The sequence below is a fragment of the Diabrotica virgifera genome, chromosome 2, assembly GCF_917563875.1.
Source record: "Diabrotica virgifera virgifera chromosome 2, PGI_DIABVI_V3a".
NCBI lineage: Eukaryota > Metazoa > Arthropoda > Insecta > Coleoptera > Chrysomelidae > Diabrotica > Diabrotica virgifera.
In genome coordinates, this window is record NC_065444.1 from 8,767,722 (window position 1) to 8,795,009 (window position 27,288).

General features: G+C 33.3%; 1 protein-coding gene across 4 annotated transcripts in view; it reads left to right on the forward strand.

Annotated features, from left to right (window-relative positions):
• Positions 1-27,288, forward strand: part of LOC114328641 (growth arrest-specific protein 1) — a 70,285-nt gene that overhangs the window by 32,768 nt on the left and 10,229 nt on the right. Inside the window, exons 1-2 of one of the 4 annotated variants that reach the window (XM_028277556.1) lie at positions 10,840-11,143; positions 15,049-15,290. In XM_028277556.1, the coding sequence (XP_028133357.1) occupies positions 15,054-15,290 (237 nt within the window). In that variant the 5' untranslated portion in view covers positions 10,840-11,143; positions 15,049-15,053. The other 3 variants (XM_028277554.2, XM_028277555.2, XM_050643336.1) reach the window with 3 other exon arrangements.

Genomic DNA, 27,288 nt, shown 5'->3' on the forward strand with positions numbered 1-27,288 from the left:
AATACATCGTATGGTGTAATCTTTTGATTTCGATGACGATGACGATGTTTTAAGTACCATAGAGAGTTACCAATTCATAATTGCGACGCCTTTTGCACTTTCCTATCAATTAATCTCTTTGACTGCCAAATATCATTCTAAGAACCTTTCTTTGAAATACCAGCAGCTTATGTATTTCCCGCTGATGTACAGTCTATGTTTTACATCTAAATGTATGTAACAACTGGCGAATATTTATTGACATTTTTTACAAAGTCAAAGACAGATAGCGAGCACTGGATTTATTTAATCTTGCCCAAGTATACTTTCGCTATCTAGAGCATCTTCAGGGGCACCTGAAAGAAGTAAAGAAAAAGATGTTCTAGATAGCGAAAGTATACTTGGGCAACATTAAATAAATCCAGTGCTCGATATCTGCCTTTGACTTTGTAAAATTCATATATTCGAGCATTCAACCATTTCCTAATTATTGAGATGTACAGTCCTAATTTAAATTGTCGTTTTAGCAGGTTAGATCTTAATAATGATGATAGGGAGTATATTGCTCTATTCCCCGTAGCTATCCTTGCAGAAACTTTTTTTATATGTGGTTGTCATCTGTAATTACCGTCCCCAGATTTTAAACTCTTTTTATTTATTTATTTATTTATTTATTTATTTATCCACGGAAAAACCCCATTAACAGTAAAAATACAATAATACAATAAAAAAAAATGAGGTACAATCATTCATTACAGTATAAAAAGTAAAAATAAGAAAAGCAAAGGCTTGAAAAATCACCAGGCAAGATATTCAAAACATAACAGTTAGAAAAATAAAACATAAAATGTACACATGTAACTGAAACAAATCAATAAAATTATACAAAGCACAAATACAATAATAAAATACAACAACATTGCAAGATGAGACCTAATTATCACATGGCAAGAGATCTCCTCAGTTGGCCCAGGCTTATATTAAACAGATCCATATCAAAACCGTTAAGGAAGCACATATATCTATCTAAAGGCATGTTACTACCGTAGGATGTTCTGTGAAAGGCAGTGTTAAAGGTAACATTGTAGCGTAAACCTGGATATGGAACATTAAATCTTATACTATCCAACAAACTGGGACAATCAATAAGTCCATTAATGATTTTGAAAACAAAGACACCTCCCGAAATATCACGCCTAACACTAAGGGGAGCTAATGATAAACGTTGCTCAATCCCAGTGTAATCATGGTTCTCAATATAAGTCTGAGTTTTATAAGCACAGTATTTTAGGAACTTATGTTGGACTTTTTCAATAGTGTCAATATGAATTTGATGGTACGGAGACCAAATTACCGAACAATATTCTAATACAGATCTGACTAGACAACAATAGATCAACATAACAGCATCAACAGAGAAGTATTTAGAGTTTCTTTTAACAAATCCAAGTAATTTAGAAGCTTTTACGGATAATGAATTGATATGTTCGACAAATGAGAGCTTTTCATCCATGATAACACCTAGATCTCTAATAGACGAGACATATCTAAGAGGTTTACTGTCTATGTGATAAGCAGTATCAATTCTGTTTAACTTACGGGAAAAACTAATATAACAACACTTCTCAACACATAACTGAAGATTATTGCAAATGCACCAATCAAATAAGCGATCCATATCAGCCTGTAAAAGTTTCTGATCCTCAATATCATTCACAACTCGCCAAAATTTTACATCATCAGCCAACATTAAACATTTACTATATAAGAAGCAATTAACGATATCATTAACAAATAAGTCAAAAAACAGGGGAGACGTATGCCCACCCTGTGGAACGCCAGAACTTACAGTAATAACATCAGAAAAAGATCACCCACTTTAACTCGTTGGGTACGACCAGGTAAAAAGTTTTTAACCCACTCAACAAAATGGACATGAAAACCTATGGATGCCAATTTATTAAGGAGAATTTGGTGATCAACACGATCAAATGCCTTACTGAAATCCGTATAAATAGTATCAATCTGCTTACGATCTTCCATATGCTTTAAGAGATCAGATTGGTAGCAAATTAGATTCGTTACTGTAGATTTTTGTCTGCAAAAACCGTGCTGAGATTCAGAAATCAGATCCCTGCACACCCACGACAGCTGCTTAGCTACCAAACTATCAAAGAGTTTGGGAATTGCGGATTGAATGCATATACTACGATAATTTTCTATGTCATTCTTCTTGCCTTTTTTAAATATGGGTACAACAAAACTCTCCTTCCAAGCACCTGGAAATGTAGAAGACTGTAAGGATTTATTAAATAATAACAGTAATGGCCCAACAACAGTGCAGACACATTTTTTTAACAGGAAATTAGGAACACCATCTGGACCGCTGGAAGTTTTATTTGGAAGAGAACATATACCATCAAAAATATCAGTGACAGTAAAGTCAGTGATATTGAAGCAAGCACCGATGTTGCTATCTAAATGTGCACTGGGTAACTTGAGATCGTTATTACTGGGTAAGTAAACAGTCTGAAAGAAATCTTTGAATAAATTAGCAATACCTTGTCCATTAGAAGCTGACCGTTCATTATAAAACATCAAATCAGGAAGGTTGTGATTAGACAGTTTATCCCTAATATATTTCCAAAAAGAATAAGGGTTATTCTGCAATTCAGCATCTAAACCTCTAATAGGTATACAGGGAAAAGCATGCATCAGACAACCGTTTACATTCTGAACGGAGGCGAGAGAAATTGGAATAATTAACAACAGACCGATTCTTCATGTACAGAGAGTGGGCATACTTCTTTTCTCTCGTCAAACATCTAAGATCATGAGAAAACCACTTAGGAAAAGTAGAAGATCTATAACGTTTCAAAGGTACAAAAAAAGCGATACCTGTAGCAAGAATTTCATTGAAGACTTGAGTTGATACATTTATATCGCTATAACCTAAGCATTCCTGCCAATCTATAGCAGCCAAGAAGTTATTAAACTCAAAGTAGTTGCCGTTCTTGAAATCATAGTAGAATTCATCATAGGACCGACATGAAGAGGAGGATGTGTTTAAGGCCATCAAACTAGCTTTATAGCCAAAATGATGTAAACTAGAGTTCAAGAAAGGATCACCCGCCCTTGTGATAACCAAGTCCCTATTGTTAGAGAAAACCAGGTCTAAAAATACATTTCTGTCATTAGGTAAAGAGTTTAGTTGGTAAAATTTTAGGTAACCATAAGCTTGTGCTACATCAACAGCTGGATCACCTCCTGGACAATGAACTAGGACACCAAACTCATCATTGGACCATACTGCATTTGGTAAGTTGTAATCACCAAACATGTAAATATTAAGTGATGGATACTGAAGAACAATTTCTTCCATGGATTGGCAGTGCCACATGTATGCTTCCCGGGGAGAATGAGGAGGAATATAAGTACCCCCAATAATAAACTTGGACTTACCAAACTGACACAAAATAAGAAGTTGTTCAATACGGTCTTCATTGATAGAGATATAATGACATTGCAGCTTGCTCCTAACAAATATCAGGACACCACCTCCATTCAATTTGTCACTAGATTTCAGACTTCTGTCACAACGAAAAACATCAAAACCATCACATCTCAATTCACTGTCCCTGAAGTTATCATTCAAATTACTCTCAACTAGTATGATTATGTCGTATGGACAGCATGACACATTTATTTTTCTACTCTTCTATTCTTCTACTCTTCTTTTACTACTTCGAAATTGTGGTCATTAATAGTTATGTTCTGCCTAACTCTTCTTCTTGGATTTTTGATTACTAACATATATTTAATCATCTTTTCATTGATTCGAAGACCCAGATTAGCTGTTTCCTCCTCGAGTTGTGAAAACACATCCCTCTTGTCTCGTGTAGAATGAGAGACTATATTTAGATCATCAGCGAAGGCCAACAATAGTCTTGATCCTCGATTCCCAGATGCCTCTGTCACCTCATTTTACTAATGACATATTCTAAGGCCAAATTGAATAGCAACGGTGATAAGAGGTGTTCGTGTGTAAGTCCTGATGTTATACTAAATGACATCGATGTTCTCTGTTTCCCATCTTTATCTGTGTATGTGAGTCTGTCAAGCATATTTGACTTAGATCCACTAATTTTCTTGGTATTCCCATTTCTAGCATTGCTAACCACGGTCTACGAAAATTTGGTATACGTGTTGGTTGAATTCACCAGCTTTTTACTAATATTTGTCGGATCGTAAATATTTGATCTATAGTTCACCTTCCAGCACGAAAACCGTATAATATGTAGTCGGAGTGTATGTATAATATGTAGTCGAATACGGAGTGAGCCTCTTCAGCAAGATAATTATTAATAGAAGTTTATATGTTGTGGTAATAAACGATATGCCTCTATACTTCGAAATTGTTCTTTAATTCTTTAGTTCTCTTAATTTACGTCCACAAATGCAATATTTACAAAAACAACTATTATATTTACCAACAAAAATCCACCGAGACATATTTGACATATCGTAAAACATCTGTCTGGGTTTTTATGTTCCTTGTTCCTTGCGTCTTATTTTAGAACAATGGCTCACTTAATAGTTCGGCTTCTGTCACCTTCTTTGTGGGACAGACAGCAGGGCAAACTCTTTTCATTTCTAATTTTATGGCCGGAAACATTAATGCACATCCACAGAACAACATCCAGCCGTATGCAACTTGAGTTAAATACAAGTTCATAGAAACCATCGAAAAGTTTCTGTTGAAGTACGAGAAGAGAATGATTAATGAAAGGGGAAGGAGTCTATTCTGGTGTTTGATTGTTTTCAATGAAAATATTAAGTTGTTCTTAGAATTTACGTGATTTTTTTAAAGTTAAACGCCTACGAAAAATATTAATGTTTATGTCTAACAAGTAGGGGAACAGGGGGTAGTTGTAACAATTTTCATAACATGAAGTAAGTACTTATATCTTGACAACGATTTTCCCAATAGGTAACTTAGACTAAAAATTTTTTTTGCATAAAATTGTTAATTTATATTTTAAAATGTTATATTCAAAATATTACGTCTTAACAATGAATAGTGTACGTACAACATCTGATCACAGTTCCGCGCCTAAAATTTCCGTTTCAAACAAGTTCAAAAGCGAGAGCTGGGGTCTGACGTCATAGGCCACTCGTATCGTTTGCCCGTTCGGTGGGCTATTGCATTTAATGCAGTTTGCCCATAGATAAATAATATATAGTTGAAATATCTTGTTTTACTCTGTGGCAAAAATGATTTTTTCTGTGACAGGCAAAATATTAACATTTTATCTCTGTTGACATGTATCAAAAAGTTCTTTTTTATGAAATTACTTTTGTCGTTTCTTGTGTTGAAGAACAAAGAAGAAACAAGTAACTTAAAAATAAACAAAACTTTTAGTAATAAAAGTAAGAGTAACTAAAAATATTGGTGGTACTATAGTATGCGATCTACAGTCGGGTTTCTACTATAGCTTGCGGTCTACCGAGGGATGCGGTGTAAGTATAAGCTGAGATGATAAAGATATTAACTTGTAAAATTACAATAATGATTCTTCTTATTTATGCGTATTATTAACTTTGTAAAGAAGGATTTTGTTGGCTATGTACACATTCTATCGGTACGTCTGCTAATCACCATAATCTTTTCTCAGAAGGATTTGAACACAATAATCAAGGCTCCAGTAGGTACTAATAAACATTACAATAAAATATAATCTTTATTATAATGCAAATTACACCGTAATCTTTTCCAGGATATACGAAATTCTTCAGAGGTAGGTAGATCAAACCCACGGGGTAAACCGTATACTATAATATAATGGTACCAAACTATGTTATAAACGGTTTAAACATGCTTATTAATAACTCTTACTTGTTTGCCTTGACACCTCGCATTTCCCCAATAGAATAGCTTTCACTACTTTTTATAAAAGTTGCCACCATGAAGACATCAACGGTAGGTAAGTTGTCAGACTTACCCTCGTCCGTCATATTATGCGTTTTAAACTCTTTACAAAGTAGCACTCAACTTTATCAATTTCAGTTTAAAACTAAGCTGATTGGGGAACTACTTATTATAATATATAAGATGAACATAAATAATACCTAGGAATTTTCCATTAAAGACGATTAAAATGTAATATACCCGTGATACCTATCCTAATCGCGTTGTTTCCGACTGCTAAGCCTGGTTGACCGTGGCCCGTGACGTCGGACCAATAGAAGGACGTTCAAGAGCCTCCTAAGATATTTGAATTTTATAGCATTTTAAAAGCGTCGTAATTAGCGTACGGGTTAAAAATATTTGTTTTTTTTTGCATGCAAGCGTTTTAAGATCATGTTACCTTATGTTTTTTAATATCATTTTAATATTTAAAAATTTATGCAAGTTCCCTATTATCACGAATTAAACAATCAACGCTATTTTAACTCGTTCTAAATAAAATTGAACTGAAGAAAAGTAAAAAAGACTGCAGCGGGACTCCGTGCAACATGGTATTCTATTGTAGTATTTTATTATCGTTTTCTACCGACAAATCATGCCGTCAATGTCGATGCACGGAGTGTTGCAGCACGCCAAAGCGATAGAAACTTTTCTACATTGCACAGAGTCCCGCTTCTGGAACTTATTAATCAATTAGCATTTTACCAAAGAAAAAGTGCAATGTTACAACTTACCCCGCGCTTGGGGCTAGTTGTAATTGTAATATCTATTTGAGGCAAGTTGTAACAGTACGAAAATTAAGAATTTACGAAATATAAAAAATTTAATTTTCCAGTTTTTTAACAAAAACTGAAAAATTCTGACTGGAAACTTCTGACTTTTCTTTTTTGGTCCACGAGTCTCAATATTTCATTTGTCATCCACCCTTGTTTTCTTCTTGTTTTTACTGCACACTTTTTTTTCTTGAACGATAATATATCTTTTATTTTATCCAGTTTTCCTCCATACTCTTTGCTTGACGTCAACTTTATTTTTTGTTGTAATAAACTAGTTATTTCTTGTTTTACGGTATCATTTGACATATTTTCTCTATCAAATAACATGATATACTATTCGTTTTTTTAGATAACAAAGAGATGATATAAAAATATTGTTCTATCTATACTGATGATCTACTAGTATAGTCTGGGCTGATTATCGGAGAATAGGGTATTTTTGGGAAAAGTTATTTACCAGCGATTTTATTGCTGGAATCGAATCTTATGATTGTATATATTAATAATATAGGTATGCAAAGTCCGCAGATAGTGTGCTACTTTTTTTATTAACAAAATGGCGCCCCCAAATCGTGTTTTTTTCAATTTTTGCTCCATAACTCCGAACATTTTAACTCTACACCAAAAACACTCTAATAAAAATTCACCGAAATTAAATTCTGCATATAGACATGTTTTTCCCGATCTGCTCCGACGAAAATTTTCCTCGGAAAATGCGGGTTTTCCCAACAAAATCTTTAAATTTCAAATAAAATTTTAGATAAGAAATTATCTACCAATAGTTAAATAACTCGGTGACATAAAAGTTTTCTTGGTTTAGATTATAGTTTCAGAAGCCGGTGAAAATTAAACGAATATTTTAGCAACAATTCAATTGTTAATTAATAATTTACGGTCGCATTAATAACCAAAATAATTATGATACACTGTTCAAACTTTGAAATCTTATAAATATAAGATGCCTATTTAATATTTTGTCAACTAAATATAAATTTTTAATTTTTTTGAATAATCTTTAAATGTTTAAAAAAATAGGTATAAACAAATTAACGTTTCTCAGAAAGTTTTTATTATATTCTAATTTTAAAAAATAGGTAAAACGCGTATTTCAAATATCTTGAAAATGAATGCTTTAAAACTTTTTTGCAACCATTTTCAAAAAAGTTATGAAATAGCAAAGTAAACATACGATTACTATGTTGTTTATATTTTTTTTAATTCTTTCAAAGCGTAAAAGTGAGTTTAAAGTACAAGCTAATTACTTACAAAAAATATCGATTATTAGTTTAATGGTTACATTTTAATTTAAGATTATAAATATTTTTTTTTGTAATTTACACGCGCGAAAGCAGACTAATACAGTACCGTAGCTAATAACATTTTCACTCGAAGCGACAATCGCCCGCGACGTACGGTAGGTAATAAATAAAATTAAGATTCGGCTTTGTATCAAGCCTGTTTTCGCGCTAAAAATTACAAAAAAAAACATTTTTAATCTTTGATTAATATATAACCATTGAATTAATGTTTGTGATTTTTTGGAGAGTAATTAGTTTGTACTATAAACTCATTTTTAAGCTTTGAAACAATTAAAACAAATTATAAAAAACGGAGTAATCGTATGTTTACTTTGCTGTTTCATAACTTTTTTGCAAATGGTTGAAAAAAAATATTAAAGCATTCGTTTTCAAGACCTTTGAAATACGCATTTTAATCATTTTTTTAAATTATAATATAATAAACAATTTCTGAGAAATGTTAATTTGTTTATAATTATTTTTGTTAAACATTTACAGATTATGCAAAAAAATGAAAAATTTATATTTTGTCGACAAAATATTAAATACGCATCACATCTTTATAATCTTTCTAAGTTTAATCAATGTTTTATGATTATTTTAGTTGTTATTGCGACTGTAAATTGTTAATTAACAATTGAATTGTTGCTAACATATTGGTTTAATTTTCATCGGCTTCTGCAGTTATAATCTATACCAAGAAAGCTTTTATTTCACCAAGTTATTTAATTATTGATACATAATTACTTGCCCAAAAAATTTGTTCGAAAATTCGAGATTTTGTTGGGAAAACCCACATTTTTCGAGGAAAATTTTCGTCGGAGCAAATCGGGAAAAACATGGCTCTATGTAGAATTAAATTGGGGTGAATTTTTATTTTAGTGTTTTTGGTGTAAAGTTAAAATCTTCGGAGTTATAGACCAATAATTGAAAACAACACGATTTGGGGGTGCCATTTTGTTAATAAAAAAAGTAGCACACTATCTGCGGACTTTGCATAGCTATATTATTAATATATAGGATCATAATATTCGATTCCAGCAATAAAATTGCTGGTAGATAACCTTTCTTTGTACTTTACTAATTAGACCAGCGTATTATAACTATTTTTTTTTTCAAAATTTAAAGATTATGCAAAAAAACGAAAAAATTATATTTTGTCGATAAAATATTAAATAAGCATCTCATCTTTATAATCTTTATAAGTTTGATCAATGTATCATGATTATTTTGGTTATTATTGGGATCGTAAATTGTTAATGAACAATTGAATTGTTGCTAAAATATTCGTTTAATTTTCACCGGCTTCTGGAATTACAATCTATACCAAGAAATCTTTGATCTCACTAAGTTATTTAATTATTGATTAATAATTACTTACCTAAAACTGTATTTGAAAATTAGAGATTTTGTTGGGAAACCCGCATTTTCCGAGGAAAATTTTCGTCGGAGCAAATCGGGAAAAACATATCTCTATGCAGAATTTAATTGTGGTAAATTTTTATTTGAGTGTTTTTGGTGTATAGTTAAAATCTTTGGAGTTATAGAGCAAAAATTGAAAAAAACACGATTTTCGGGCGCCATTTTGTTTATAAAAAAAGTAGCACACTATCTGCGGACTTTGCATACCTATATTATTAATATATAGGATCTTATAATTCGATTCCAGCAATAAAATTGCTGGTAAATAACTTTTCCATGAATTTTGCTAATTAGCCCAGAGTAGTAATGTATTTAGCTAGATCACCTTTTTCAAATGCTTTATTTCGTCATAAACGCTATCTACTCTTTTCTATATAAGGAAATCCACTTGACAATATCCCTTTGGGACCATAAAATTATATATCCCCGTTATTGCCCAGACCTTTCAAAAATGATTATTCTTCTACCTCAAGGATCCTGCTGATACTTTATTGCACATTACAACATATAACAATTTATAGCCGTTTTGACATTTATTGACGAGCTCGTAAAAATTTTAACTGGAAATTGTCTTCTTTTTGTACCCACTGAGTTTATAATTAGAATAGTCCAGTTCCTATTTTTGACCTCGCAGCATGGGTCTTGAAGACTCGATGGTTCTCAGAAAGTGGAGATTTACTACCGAAAAATCAAAGACCCGTAAAATGTTATGGACATAATGGACCGGATTTGAAATAGGCGAATCGGATTACTTTCCGAGTATTATATAGTTGTAAATATAGATGTCAGCCCAGGTTTATTATTGGTACATAAAAGTACTATATTTAATTTAGTAGGTATGGAAAAAGTGCCAAGATGTTTTATTTTTGCGTGAAAACAGTGCACCATATGAAAAAAGGCTAGAAATGTTTTTTATCACCAAGTAAACGAGGAATTCAAAAAGAATATTACTTTTTTAATTGTATATAAAAAAATGCACAGCAACCACCTTTTAAAACCCACCTTTAATTTGCACATCTCTACAAGTTTCACAGCAATAAATACATTCTAAGTTTGTAAAAACATTTCAACATCCTGTATCTTGGAAAATGAAGCATTTGCAGACATTACAGTTAAATATAAAAACTCCCATTATTTTTTTATGCAGAATCGCCTCCCGAAGTTTGTCGCACTTATTTAGGTACTAACACCCTGTATATTATCTATTATCTTATTTATATATTATTAGAATTAAAATTGCAAATAATAATCAGGCAACTTGATTGACTATGAATTAAGATAAGAAAGCAGTAATATTAAATAATCATGATAAGCATAAACAATGCTTCCTATATTATTACATAATGATCTTAAACATTTTTTTATATCACTTCAGTTAATATTCACTTCAGGCAATTAATATTGAAGATAACAATCTAAAGGTGTTTAACCAAAAGAGGAAGGTTTTTCCAACTTAAAAGCTACATAAGACACCAAATGGTCAATGGTCATTGACTACGAAGTAGTCGGGTTTTTGATCCCGTTTAGGATCTCTTTCATGGAAGAAAAAGAAATGGATGAGTGTGAAAATTTGAAAGATTTTTTATGGCTTTCAGAATTTGCATTTTGTACAGATATTCTCAGATATTCTTTTGTACAGATATGATATTTGGGGTTATATTCGAGCTTTCAAAATCCAATTGAATCTACTAAACAAATAGGTAAGAAAGACCTCACTCATTTTTCAAAACTAAAAACTATTACAGGGAAGACAATCTTTTAAGAAGAAGAATCTTTTAAGGAAGACTCCAAGACTTTTTTAAAGTTATCGAACAGAACCTGGAGATTTTCAGCATGCAGTTTAATGTGAACTGTGAATCGGTAAAACCAAAATTGCAGCTCGAATTTATTGAGTTGCAATGTAACACTGAATTGAAGCAACTATTTCTTAATGTTTCTAAAACAGAATTTTACAAAGCCTCGTCAAAATCAAGTTTCCCAAACCTTGCATCTTCATACATATGTGAACAGGTGTCTTCTACTATGAAGCTTAGCAAAACCAGCATCAGAAACTGATTGACTCAACAGCACTTTGTTTCACTCCTGCGAATCAGCTCATCCCAGTTTCTGCCAGGTTATGAACAACTTTTAGAAGCTGTCCTAGTTTCATATACACCTTTATACTCTGCTAAAAAATAATCTATTCATGTAATATTCAATGTTTTTTACCATTTATGCACATAATATACGTGTGATGTAAAATTAGTGTTGTTCTGAAGCTAATTGCTTGTGGCATTTTTATAATTAACACTCCGTTAGTCGCTATCGGTGTCACACACCGACGACAGAATTATTCGTTCGGGATTTACAAAATAACTGGTTTTTTCTATCGCCACTTTCTGTACCTCTTCCTATCAACTAACCTCGTGTTTGTATACATTCTTACCTACTTGGGTACAGTTGTGCGAGTTTTATAGCTATTTTCGGTGCAAGACTCCGTAGCGACTAACGGTGTGGTTATTACTTTATTGGCATAACTTGCTGTTCAGGTAAATATTTAGCATCTTATTATTGCATTTTATCGGTAAGTTTTGGTCAAATCTTATTTATAGATGTCCTTTGAAGCCGAACAAAAACGTTTGTTGGAATTATGGGAAATGGTTCCCAGCGATTATTTTTATATTACAAATAACAATATGTATATTGTTATACTAGGGTTTTTCATTTTATGTCTGTTGTTTTTCAATAAAACATTTTCAAAAATATTTTTCTGTCATTCCTATACACAATATCAAATATTTGTATGAATTTTAAAGCAATAACTATTTTTTTTTAATTGTCGGTCTCTGACACCGTAGCGACTCTTAATGCTCCCTTTATCCTAGCGACTAACGGAGGGTTAACTATTTAGATGGAAAATAAGCCACAATTAAATTGAAAAAAATAATTTTATTAACGTTTCGATGCCCAAATCGGGTGTCGTTGTCAAAATACAAAATACTACTATATTAAACAAAAATGTGGTTGCTTAGTAAAAAATTCTTCTAATAATTTATTCAATCTGACTTATTTATATCGGCAATTCAGACACATATTATACATTTTGAAGTAGAAGACTTTAAAATGATATTGAAAATATTTATGAATTGCGTTCCTGGGACGACTTTACTGATAGATAGTTCATTCGATTATATGAAATCAACCCCAACTGAAGAATATCCGTCAAAAAAAAAATCATAATCGTCGAAACGTTAATAAAATTATTTTATGGCCAACCGTCACTAAAGCCATTCATTATTGTACTCATTTGTCCTCATTTGCGGCAGTAAAGTAGCACTTTATTGTATTGAAAGAAGAATTTTACTTTACCTGCCGCGATTAATCAAATTAACCGAGATTGAATGTAAGTGGTCGATGGCAGTAATCGAATGGCGAGTATTTGAGTGAACTTAAAATTTATTTACTTTATGATTAATTATTTATATGGGAATTTTGTATTTTGACAACGGCACCCGATTTGGGCGTAGAAACGTTAATAAAATTATTTTTTTCATTTTAATTGTGGCTTATTTCCCATATAAATAATTAATCATAAAAATGCCACAAGGAAATAGCTTCAGAACAACATTATTTACTTTAATTATTAAAAATATTATATACAATTGGCGATTTATCAATTAAATTTATGTCAAAAATATGTCAAAAAGGAAAATTCTGCAGTATTTTGTAATTATATTTATATAAAATAAATTAAAACTTTACCGATTTAGTAATTATTCAATATTAAATCGATTAAAAATCGAAAGCGGTCATCTTGCAAAAGTTATGTCATCACTGTCATGAAATCATTATGACGTCTAAAATTTAAAAAGTTTTTAAATTGTAAATTGTAAGTAAGTGTTAAAACTAATATCAAATTGTTGGCGATAAAATTTTGTATGCACCACGTCAGTAAAGACTCTTTATCGAACTCGTCTGTTCGCTCGCTATGCTCGCCCTGCTCATAATATCAGACTCGTTCGATAAAGAGTAACTTTATTGACTTGGTACATAAATAACTATTTTTCAATTTAATTGTGGCTTATTTCCCATATAAATAGCTAATGTAAAATTAAAATGTAAAGTTTATCACCAATAAATACTAAAAGCTCTATTAATTTTTTTCGGCCCGCCTAGAGAATGTTTTCATTTTATCTGGCCCTCCGCTTCAATAGTTTGCCCATGTTATTTTTCTTAGTCACCCCGTAAGTCTTCCATGCTTAAAACCGTGTACTTATACAACGAGGGAAATCAAACATGCACAATGTCACGTATGCCTTTCTAAGTCAAAGTTCTAATCTCGATCCACAAAGCAAACTAAGCAATCGACAATTTTTTTGCGACAACGCGAATTGCCTTACATGTACATCGCGAATTAATATTCAGTGAATAAGATTTAGATCGTGATAAAGGAATCATTAAATGAAAAGTGAGTTCTTATTATCTTACTAGGTCAATGGTGCAGTTTATTTAGGCCGGTTCTAGTTTCATTGTTAACCTTGATATTATAATCATTATATCAATATATTCATTGTTGTTTATATTTACACCATTGGTCGAATATGCAATGAGAATTTAGATTAGCAGGTTTGTTTATTTTATATAATTTTTTTAAATTTAATTACAGTAATTTTTACAATTCCATACAATTATTTTATACCATAAACCTTTAGTTTTATGTCACAATTTATACTTTTTTCTAGTATTTCTTTTCCCTTACATTCCATTTTTATATTGTAGTTTAGTTTTAGTCTCTGGTATTGCTTTTGCCGATTCTATCCATTTCGGTAACACCTTAATTCATCTTAGAAACTTCATCGCTATAGCCCTTATGTTGCTCTTTTGTAATTCCGTAAGTACTCATGATCTTGTACCATAAGTCACAACAGGTCTATAAACTGTTTTGAACACTTTCATTTTTGTATTCCGTGACATTTCTTTTCGGCATTCAATTTTTTTGTTCATTGTGTGATAAAGTTGTATCATTTTCTCTACTCTGCTATTGATTTCTGCTTCTAGATATCCTGTTTCTTCTATTATTACTTCTAAGTATGTAAAATATTTAACTTGTTCTATTTTTATTCCTCCGATTTCTATATTATAAAATTTCTCCTGTTTCTTCTACATGCAAAGCTTTTGTTATGTCGATATGTATCTTCATTCCGTAAAACGGAGCTTATCACGCGGACCTGCCGTTTACATCTTTGCCAACCCTGAACGTCTCCGACAGTTCTCTCTGAGTTTGCTACGTACAGATGCAATGCAACTAGGTGTTTTGGAGCACATATTTCCTCCAGGTATGTTCACATTTTGTCGCATCTTACACAGTCGAATGCTTTCGTAGAATCAATAAAACACACATCATATAATATGTGTTTACATTGAATTCCCTTGATTTTCGATTAGATCCTTCTTTGAGAATTAGAAATACTTCTGGTATTTCTGGGAGCAGGTACGGCTTGAGTCTTTCTAAGATAATTTGCAGCATGACTTTACTAAATTAGTCATATTAAATTAGTCATATAGTACTAAATTATTCACAAGTTCAGTAATTTGACCATGCACAATAACTTTTTTTTTGTTTCAGGCGGTATGTGGTTAATTATGGTATCAGTAGCGTGGTTAGCAGGAGTAACATCAGGAATTCCATGTGAAGAAGCTCGATTAAAATGCGCATACAGAGTTGGCTGCGGAATGGCTCTTCAGCACTATTTGGTTGGATGTTCGGCCGTTCTACAAGGTGACACTTTTCCCGAGTACTGCCCCGAAGTGTGCCAGTACACACTTACTGCTCTTACCTCTACCGAAGAAGGGATGGCTTTAATGAATGTAAGTGGATCATTTTGTTTCATTAAAATTTATAGGTCCTTTATAAAACCTAGAATAAAACTAAAATTGAAATAAAATAAGAGTCTTATCAATTTATTATTTTCGTTGTCCCTAGTCTATAGTATGCACACTTACTTTACTTTTTCGTGTCTGGATCCGACTACAGTTTTTCTGCCCAGTATGGGCTACGTCTACACCATTTGTATTTGCGAGCCATTAATCATCGAGAGTGCACTGTGATGGGCAAAGTCTGCATACTCCCAAAGAGGTGAGCGCCGAGCGGCGATTTTCACCGTATCCACTATGTGGAGCTGTTACACCGAGGGCAGATTACCCTTGTATGGATACGTACCTTCAGGTGCTCCATGTTCTGTATTTCCTCATATTCACAAAGTGATCTCGTTATCTGTCTTGATGCCCCATTTAATGAGGTTCTGTTTTACAGAGACAACACCTGTGCGTATGTGGTTGAGGGTTCGCCAGGTTCTCCAGTCCAGGTTCATTCCAATAGGTCGTTCTGGATGTAGGGGGAACAGTTCGGGTGGTTCGACGCTGACATTTCTCATAAACTCTTTCCTTGATTTAAATCGACTGGTTCCTAGCGGTTCGTCGAACCCGTATAATTGGTGCCTTTCATCGAAAGTTTCCCTGAACTTTTCCACATATTGTAAGATGCATCTACGGTCTACTAGTGATGCGAATTCAGCTGCCCGGTACAGTAGGAGTAGAGAGGTAGGCTTCATACAACCAGTAATTATTCTACATGTTTCATTTAACGCCGTGGTGACTTGTTGGGCCTATCTAGATCTACCCCAGACCTGTTGACTTTAAGACCTGGGGTTTGCACCCCAACTGCTCCCTAAAAGTTTCCGGAGAAGGTTGTTTCTCGTAGAAACCTTTTATCTTGTGCCTAACAGTGGAATTTATACATCAGTGACCGGTCTAGTATCACTCCAAGATATTTGGGCCTATCAGTATGTTCCAAGCGTTGTCCCTCCCAAGAAACATTCAGTTTTACATGTACCAATGTACCAGATGATTGTTGAGATGGAATGCAAAAACTTAGTTGACATCATGCTTAAAGCCTCTTCCATTGTCGACTCTACTTGTGTGAGTATTTTCCCCTTTACGGCGATACCAAAGTCGTCAGCGTAAACAAAACTCTCAGTCTGGGGGTGCATTGGTTGGTCGTTGGTGTAGATGTTAAATAGGGACAGCGCCAGAATGCTTCCTTGAGGTAGGCCATTTTTTGGGTTCTCCATCTGCTCTTCTTTTCATTTAGCACAACGTGATCTAATATTGTTCTGAAGCTATTTTCTTGTGGCATTTTTGCAATTAACTAGTTTTGATGGGAAATAAGCCACAGTTTTACTAAAAAAATGATTTTATCAACGTTTCGACTTTAATGTTTCGACTTTCGAATTAAATGTTTAATTCATTAATATTTTTTTGTATTTTGACAACGACACCCGATTTGGGCGTCGAAACGTTAATAAAATCATTTTTTAAGTAAAATTGTGGCTTATTTTCCAACAAAACTAGTTAAGTGATCTAATGATATTTATCAGGTCATAGTCAAGCACAGTGTTATAGAACTTAGCAAGGTTCTGTGGTTTATCGTATCATAGGCCGCTGTGAGGTCTATCAAGGCTATTCTCACTATCTCTTTCTGCTCAAATCCCTCCTCTATGTACGCTGTTAAGTTCAGCATTTGGCCTGCGCATGATTTTCCTGGCCTAAAAACTGCTTGCTGTGAGATGAGTTTTGCATCTAATTTTTCCTGGATGCGGTTAAAAATGAGGAGTTCATACAATTTATACAAATGGCATAGCAGAGATATCGGACGGTAGCTAGTCGGTAGTTCAGGGTCTTTCCCAGGTTTCAGAAGGGCCACTACTTTTGATTTACGCCACGGTTTTGGAATCCGGTAGGTAGAGCGATAGATGTTAAATAAATCCAGCACCCATTGTCTGGCTTTTTGTTCGAAGTGTTTTATCTGCTCTGTTAGAATTTCGTGATTTTCCATTTTTCATATAGTCCATACCATTTTTGAGCTCTTCGATGGTAAATGGGTTTTGCTAGAGAGTTGTTTCCTGTTCTTGAGTTCTTATAATCTTTGGGCGTTTTGCAACGATGGTTTGCTTTGCCATTCAGAAGCAGTTGAAGACTATAGTATGCACAACATCACCAGGTCCCGGTAACAGTAAACTACATGATGCCGATAGATGAAGTGACTTCAGAAGTAAGCACTATCATACCTTTTTGCTCAGATATTTCTATTAGGGAACTGATGGAAAGGCTGCACTTAACTGCATTGATTAACAAATAATTGGGCAAGTTCTTGAGGGGAAAGAATAAAAGTCGAAGAGATCAGAAGGAGAACCCAGATGACTGAAGGCATCCAAAAGATTGCCAGATGCGCAGGCACATAGCTAATGACAGATATGCGATGGACAAATACGTTATTGGAATGGAGACCAAAGGAAGACAAGAGCAGTATCGGTCGGCCACCTAAACGACGGACTGAGATGAGAAAGGCGCAATATAGAGGGGGTTGGAAACTTGAGGAAAAGCCCTATGTTCAGCAGTGGACTTTTGATGCTCGATGATGAGGCACATCGATAAGAAGAAGAAGAATATGATTTCCTATTCTACTATTTAGTTCTAATTTTTTTATCAGATTTGTGACTAACCAACTAATGACATCATTGTCAAGCAAGGGCGCCCATATAAAAATTTTTAGGGGGGGGCCAAACGTGAAGATGTTGCACATTACATTTTGTATATTTCGGATGACAATATATACAGTAGACTCCCTCTATAACGAACACGGGTATAACGAGGTACATTAGGTGTCCCATGAAATTCCTATTGAACTATAACGCTCTATAACGAAGCATATTTGGTTACAACGAGGAAAATTGAAATCGAAGAATACGTGTCTTTACCTGCTTTTAGCGTTGTAATGGTCATAAATAAATAAATCCCCCAACTGCCTGTACATAGAAATGCCCAACATCTGTCTTATTATCGAGACCAGTGCTGTAATAAACTCGGCCACCTGTAATAAACTTCTGTCTGTTTATCGACCGATATTGAATATTATAGGAAATTTACAATTTATGTCTTTACATCTAATAAACTACGTAAGAGGCATCAAAACATTTAATTATTATTGTTGTTTGATATAACGAAATCCGCTTATAACGAGATAATTAGTCCACCATTTCAGTTCTCGTTATAGAGGGAGTCTACTGTAGTTTAAACCACCTAAAAACCCTAGTTTGAACCCTGTTGTGAGAAATTATTCATACATTTGAATACTAGACCAAGTTTTTAAATGGAAATGTCATGGGTACCACAAAAGTTGCGCCTCTCTTTAAAACCCGTTTGAAAAGAATACAATGCTCAAAGCCCTACCTTCAACTTTGGCGAGTAGAGTAACCATGAGTATGTGTCGAACCAAGTTTTTACTTTAAAATCTTAAAAAGGAGCCCCCTTTATTTTTGCAGATTTAGAATCCTTATGAAAGATAAGTCACATATATTCCAAACATTTTTAGAATCGTTGATAGATGGCGCAAATAAATCGCATTTTTCGATTATAGCGCCATCCGTCAACAATTCTAAAAAAAGTTACGAATAAATGTTACTTATTTTTTGAGGAGGAAACTCAATCTGCAATAAAAAACGGGGGTTCCTATTTAAGATTTTAAAGTTAACTCTCACCCCACCTCCAGAGTGTGGAATGTAAAATCCTGTTTGGTGTCATTCTATAGATTTTTGAAAAATATTAAAAACATGTTTTTTAGTTTTTTATTTGGAAGTATATTTCTCGAGATATTAGACCGTTTCTATAATTTTGCTATGGTATCACGATATATCGTTTTTTCCGATTATAGCGCTATCTATCCACAATTCGCAAAATGGCTCGAATAAAATTTGCTTATTTTTACAAGGAAAATCCAAATCTGCAAAAAAAATAGAGGTTCCATTTAAGATTTTAAAGTTACTTCCCGCTCCACACCCAGGGGTTAAACTGGTGGACTTGTTTAGTGTCATCGCATAGATTTTTGAGAAATATTTAACACATATTTTTCAGTTTTTCGATCCGATGTTCATTTCGCGAATTATTCGACCTTTCCGCTACTTTTGGGACACCCTGTATATAACACTCATTCGTCATGAAAGATCACCTGTTTTTCATTTAAATAAAATTGTTGTGTTCATCATAATGTACACTTTAAAAATAATCTACTTACTAAAAAATACTTTTGCAAACTAAAATTTGACTATGTTCAATAAATTTAAAAAATTATTTTTCAATATGAATTTATTTCTGCTTATGAAGATGGTTCTATTCGGTGTACACAAAACTTAATATTATAGAAAACAAATATAATCACAGATTTTACACTTTATCTTTATAGTGCCAGTTCCCAAAGACGAATGGCTCATTAGTGATTATCGGTCAGAGATCGGATTTCTTGCTGATATGATTTTTTGCAGTATTATAAATGATTCATTTGATTTGTAATTTTGGGTGTCGGTTACAGTATATATTATGTTCCCACGTTTCTAATCTCTTTCAATGTTTTCGTTAATAGCATACCCTGACTGTGCGAAATGTGTATTATACACATTCCATATAGACCGCTGTCGCAGACACACAGATTTTCTGTGTTGTTTCCAATTTATCTCTCAAAATTATCCAATAATTTTTTGACAAAAATACGTTTGTGTAATATAGGGGGGCCACGGCCCCCCCCTGCCCGTGTGTATGGGCGCCTATGTTGTCAAGTACACTTATGAAGCCTACCGGTGCATCATAAATAATTTTATAATAAAAAAAACCTAATATCGTTGTTATCTGTTATAATGTATATAAATGCTTCTTAATTGCGAGATTAACATTCACGTAACGAGTTCAATTACCAATGAAAACAGATTTTATGAGTTTTACGTTTTTGTACACAGTTCCTTTCCTTCTGATTCGTATTATGCAACCATTGGCCTTGGCGGTTGTTTTGAATGACATTAATTAAAGTATATATTGTATTTTGCTGGCGACATTATCCATCTCACTTTTGTTGAATGATTTTTATCTGTTTCATACAATTTTAATATAATTGTTTATTATTTTAAATATTATTTTTATACAGGATTAAGCCACAAAAAGATTGTTTTTAAAAATTCTGCGAAAATGTTTAACCAAGGTGTTTGTTATTAGATTAGGTCTATGTCTTTTCCTATGTCTTTTCAAAATTGACATACCTACTTGGCCTCGAATCTTGTGGCAAGCATGCATATGGCTGAAAAAATCTGAAAGTGGTGTTTTTATCCTAGTGCCACTAGGCTAGTGTTCAATCACAAATTAATCGCTTAATTTGTAATCTGACATTAATCTTAACTTCTTAATTATTTATAAAGTACTCCCTCTATAACGGGAACTGAAATGGCGGACTAATTACCTCTTTATAAGCGCATCTCGTTATATCAGACAACAATAATATTGTGCGTGCCACCACTACTGAAATGTTTTGATGCCTCTTACGTAGTTTCTTAGGTGTCGATGGTCGATCTCAACAATGAAACTTGGCCATCGTAAAATTGTACACCTACAATATTCAATATCGGTCGATAGCTAAACAGGAAGAAAGAAGTTTGTTACAGGCGGGGTTTATTACAGCACTGCCCTCGATAAGCACACACATGTTGGGCATTCCTGGCAGTTGGGGTATTTATTTATAGCCATCACCACGCCAAAAACAGGTAAAGACACATATTCTTCGATTTCATTTTTCCTCGTTATAACCAAATATGCCTCGTTATAGAGGTGTTATAGTTCAATAGGAATTTCATGGGACATCTAGTGTACCTCGTTATAAGCGAAACCTCGTAATACCCGTATTCGTTATAGAGAGAGTCTACTGTAGTTTCATCGTGTATAATTGTGAAACATATCGATTAATAGGTTAATCACCAGTTTCTTCAGCTTCCGGCAAATTGAATGAATTGCCAAATAGTGTTGCAATAGTTCCTTGTTTAAATTATATTTGTCAGCTTTCAAAGTATGTACCTACAAAGTTTTTGTTATCATGCTAGAGACATTAACCTTATGCTGAGGTGTACATTATTGGTGAACTTATAAAGTAGGGGATTCGGGCTCTTTTGAATCTATAAAATTTTACCTAACCAGTAACTGTAGTGTAATAATCCAGTTGTTGTCAATAAAACCATTTTTTATACTCCACGACTTCAACATTTTATTTTAACATCGTCGATCGAGAAGAAACGGACACAGGGCATTACATCGATTTGTTCACCTAGGAATATCAAATTCTCATTGCTTTGTGTGTTTTTTGTGTTCGTTGCGTAGGATGAGGGCTGATTATTTGGTTTTTCTCTCTTTCATGTTGCGTATCTGGTTTTTTTCGATGTCTCTATTCTTACTGTATGTTTGATGCCCATTTATTCTGACACTTAATGGTCTTACGGTTTTTTCCAAGTATGTACATATTGTTGCATTTATAGGGTATTTTATACATGCAGGTTTTTTATACTTCTTGGGTGTTGTTGGGTTAGATTTGGAATAGGATAGATCTTAGTATGTGGTTGTGTTAAATGTTTTTGTGATGTACCTACCGGTTTCCTATCCTTTTCAGTTTTTTTGATAAGTTCTTTACAGCGTTAGCGTTATTGTCATCTTTCTGTTCATTCTTAAAAGTGTTTCTGGGCTGCTTTTGGTGTTTTATTGTTTTATTTCTTCAATCTTATAAAATCAGATACAAAAATAATATTCAGATATTAAGTATGTATATCTACTATTCTGAGAAAATTCCAGGCTTTTTTTCGAAATAAAATTTTAATCTTTACATCAATGAAAATTTTAAAATGCAATATCCCAGCGAAAAAAAAATTGAGCAAACTCAACCGCATTTGAAAGAGAAAGACTTTAATGTATTATTATTTTAACTCAGTAACGCCATCTGTTCGTGGATTATAAAAGCTTTAAAGAAAGCTTTGTAAGAGCTTTATTTAAATTATTCTCTCGTTAAACTACGTATCTTTATTTCTTTTATTATAAAATACTTTTGATAGTGAGAATATTGGTTCAATTTTTGATTTAGTTCTCTTTTGTATATTTTTCTTTAAAACAATTTTACATAACATAATATTTTGTTAGGTATACAAGATTAACCGGAACAAAAAATTGTCGATTTGTCTGATTAGGTAGTCTGCCACACTTTTCTAATGAGTTTATTTTTGTTCCCATCAATCATCGCCAGGATACACGTCTCGTTGCAGATGATTTGAAATAAGTCGAGTAAGTTCAAGCCGGTGACATTTTATTTTTGAGGCCGAGGAAAAGAAACCTGCACCTTTTAATAGGATACAGTCGAATGCTGCTTCAAACGAAAGAAAACAAAATAAAATTTCTTGTTGTTCTTTACCAAAAATAGATTCACATTGAATCGCTTCAAAGACGCTTCTTATTCATTAAGGTGGAGAATTTTGGATATGAGCCAAAGTGAGGGAGACTTGAGAAAGACCATTATACGCAAATAATGCTGGAAGGAAAGCACATAAAGGGTCGTTAGTCACGTGGTATTTTCGAGTAATAAAATAAGAAACATTTGGTCTGCCGTCTACATATTTTGTTTTGGTCCTTGAGCTAAAAATTTTTAATTTGGATCACAATGACAAATTTATTTCTCCGATTTTGATTTCAGACGTAGTCTATTATTTATTTTTGGTTTATTTTTGTAAAAATGATGAAAAATGGAGTTTTATCATTCATAAATAATTCCGAACAAGCCATTTTGACGTCTACACAATTTTCAGAACACAATGTAGACTTGTAACTCAAAAGCTCTATGATAGATGTATATTAGATTATTATTGCAATGCTGAGACAACAGGGTTACCAAGATAAAGCTCTGGTCTATACTTAAGTCTTCTTCGACTTCGTCAACCATTTTTCATCCACTGCTGAATGTAGGTCTCTCCCAATTGCTTATATCTTTCCCTATCTTGCGCCAATCTAATACAATGTTTGCCTTCCACTGCTCTTATGTCTTCCACCCATCTCTTTTAAGGTCTTTAGTGGAAGCCCTAGGCATCATTGGGCAGTGTAAGCAATATTTTGACTGGAGTATTGAGTTTCAGAAAGCTATGTTCATAATGGGTGCCGCATTCGCTAACAATTGAACAAAAACACATTCGAATGCGACTTTCTCAGCATCATTTAATGTTTTTTTTTGAAAGAATAAAGCACAGTTTATGCATCGATTCATCACTATGAACGAGACTTGGGTCTATCATCATCATCATTCTCTTTGCCTTATCCCTATGCGGGGTCGGCTTCTCTAATTGCATTTCTCCACACAATTCTATCTTGCGTCATATCAATGTTAATCCCCTTTACCAACATGTCCTGCCTTATCGTCTCCCCAGGTCTTCTTTGGTCTTCCTCTCCTACTCCTTCCAGGAATCTGCACGTCAGCTATTCTTCGTATTGGGTGATTAACGTCTCGATGTTGAACATGACCAAACCATCTTAACCTATGCTCTCTCATTTTGGCATCAATTGGTGCCACACCTAGACTTCCCCTAATATACTCTTTTTTAATTTTATCCTTCTTCGTCACTCCACTCATCCATCTAAGCATTCTCATTTCCGCCACATGCATTCGTTGTTCCTCTTTCTTTATCACTGCCCAACATTCAGTTCCGTACATCATAGCCGGTCTTATGGCTGTTTTATAGAATTTTCCCTTCAGCTTCATTGGAATTTTCACTCACTTTCAGACTCACTTCTTTTCACTTCATCCATCCAGCCCTATCCTAATTCTACTGCATGCAGCTCCATCTATTTCTCCATTACTCTGTAATACCGATCCCAGGTACTTAAAACTATTGCTTTTAACAATCATTTCACCATCCAAAGATACCATTTTATTTTTAGTAACTCTATCTTTAAATGAACATTCCAAATACTCTGTTTTTGTCCTACTAAGTTTTAAACCATTTTCCTCCAGAGCTTTTCTTTACTGTTCCAGTTTTTGTTCTAAATCTCTTTCACTATTTCCTATTAACACTACATCATCAGCATACATTAGGCACCATGGAATGCTACCCTGTAGTTTCGCTGTTATGTGGTCCAAAACTAATGAGAATAAATAAGGACTAAGCACCGAGCCTTGGTGCATCCTACTTTCAGCTGAAATTTATCAGTCTCTCCCACACCTGTCCTAACATTAGTCGTTACTCCCTCATACATATCCCTCACAATCTTAACGTATTCACCAGGGACTTCTTTCTTATTGAGTGCCCACCGCAAAATCTCCCGAGGAACTCTATCATATGCTTTCTCAAGATCAATGAATACCATATGAGCGTTTGTTTTTTTACTCCTGTAATTTTCCATCAACTGTCTTACATATAATGAAAATTGCATCTGTTGTTGATCTGCCCTGCATAAAGCCAAACTGATTCTCGGATATTTCGGTCTCTTCACGTATCCGTCTATCAATTACTCTTTCCCATATTTTCATGGTGTGGCTAAGCAGTTTTATAGCCCTGTAGTTTGTACATTGTTGTATATCTCTCTTGTTTTTGTAGACAGGTAGTAGTATACTGCTTCTCCATTCGTCTGGCATTTGTCCAACTTCCATAATTCTATTAAATAAACCTGCTGGCCACCTTGTTCCTGTCTCTCCTAAAGCTCTCCATACTTCCCCAGGAATATCATCTGCTCCTACCGCTTTTCCTTTCTTTATTGTTTGAAGCGCTTGAGCCACTTCCTCGTTTGTTATTTTGGTGACCATTGCTGCTACTGTCTCCGTTGACTCCACAGGCTGTCTGTCAAATTCTTCATTTAATAAGCTCTGTCAAAGTACTTTCTCCATCTCTTTTTGACATCCATTTCGTGAACTAGTATTTTATTATTTTCATCTCGGATACATCTAATCTGATTAAAATCTCTTGCTTTCTTTGCTCTCTATTTGGCTATTTTATATATCTTCCATATATCTTTCGTATTCTCACTTCAGAGATGTAAATCGTAAATTGGATTCTCATTAGAATAATTGTATTGATGTTCAGGGAGACCATACTGAATAATAAAGTGTATTTCAAACCATAAAATTGCATTTTTCTTATTGAACCGCAAAACTTTTTGTTGTTTATTTGGGTTTGTATGACTGCGGACACTAAATCCATTCTAGACCAGGGCGCATCTGTAAAAATATTAGTACATTTGGACGTTGACAGGTGACTCAAATTTTTTTGCAGAAATTGCTTGAAAATAACTCAAATAATAATATTTGAGTTATCCTCCCTCTCAAAAAGGTCCGGAACATTGTTTAAATAATCAAAATGTCAAGAAATGAAGGAAAAATTCGATTTTTTCTTCGTTTTTTGATTATAACTTTAAGCGTATTCATTTCCGAGAAAAGTTGTATTGCCATAAAAGTTGTGTAATTAAATTTCCTACAATATAGAGTTGGTTGAAAATTTAAAAAATAGTCACCCTTGTTGCCAAATAGCAATAATTGGGAAAAAACTATACAAAAACAAGTATTAACATTTTACGTTTTTCAGCCATTTCTGCTAAACTTAGGACCTTCAAATTTCACCCGGAAAAACTATATGATACATTTAAACAATACTGTAAATTTCATTAAGATCGGGTCAATAGATTTTGCAAAATAAATTTTGCAATCCAGCTTTCGCAAAAAAAAATTCATTTTTTCAAACTGTTACAGGACTGAAAATAAAGCAGATAGCAAGTTGAAATTTTTTTTGCTTATAGTAGTGTACTGTAACTTTCATTTGCAATTTGCAAAACTGAAATAGATTAACCACCACGGCGTCAGGAATTTTTTTAAATAAACATTAATTATTGGTGTTGCGCGCAGGACACCGGATAGTTTGCTCTGATTGGGCATTCCAATGACCTTTGATAATTATTGATACATTTTAATTTTTATTACATTTCGATATAAATAAATAAACTTGTTTATTGTAAAATAAAAACACATACTCTATCCTTTGAAATAACACTTTTTTTAGCAAAAACTTTCTTTGTTCATATATTTTAACTTGAGAATAAAAGTTTATTATTTTTAAACATATCCAATTGTTTAAACAATATTTCACAAACAATAATAAAATTAGTTTGATTTTTGTGGAATTAAAATATTAAAATACAACAAAATATAGAGTAAGAAAATAATATATTAGATGAAGATTGGAAGAAATTTTGGTGGAAATCAACTTCATGTGAATCGAACACCGCTGTCCTGCGCGTAGCACCAATAATTAATGTTTATTTAAAAAAATTCCTGACTCCGTGGTAGTTAATCGATTTTAATTTTGCAAATTGCAAGTGAAAGGTACATTACACTTCTATAAGCAAAAAAAATTTCAACTTGCTATCTGCTTTATTTTCAGTCCTGTAACATTTTGAAAAAATGAATTGTTTTGGCGAAAGCTGGATTGCAAAATTTATTTTGCAAAATCTATTGAACTGATCTTAATGAAATTTACAGTATTGTTTTACTGTATCATAAAGTTTTTCTGGGTGAAATATGAAGGTCATAAGTGTAGTATAAATGGTTGAAAAACGTAAAATGCGAATATTTGTTTTTGTATTGTTTTTTTCGCAATTATTGCTATTTTGCAAGAAGGGTGATTATTTTTTCAACTTTTAACTAATTCTATATTGTAGGAAATTTAATTACGCAACTTTTATGTCAGTACATCTTTTCTGGGAAATGAACACTTTTAAAGTCATAATCAAAAAACGAAGAAAAAAATCCAATTTTTCCTTCATTTTTTGACATTTTAATTATTTAAACAATGTTCCAGACCTTTTTGAGAGGGAGGATAACTCAAATATTATTATTTGAGCTATTTTCAAGCAAATTCAGCAAAAAAATTTGAGTCACCTCTCAACGTCCATCTCAAAACAGATGGGCCCTGGACTATTCGCC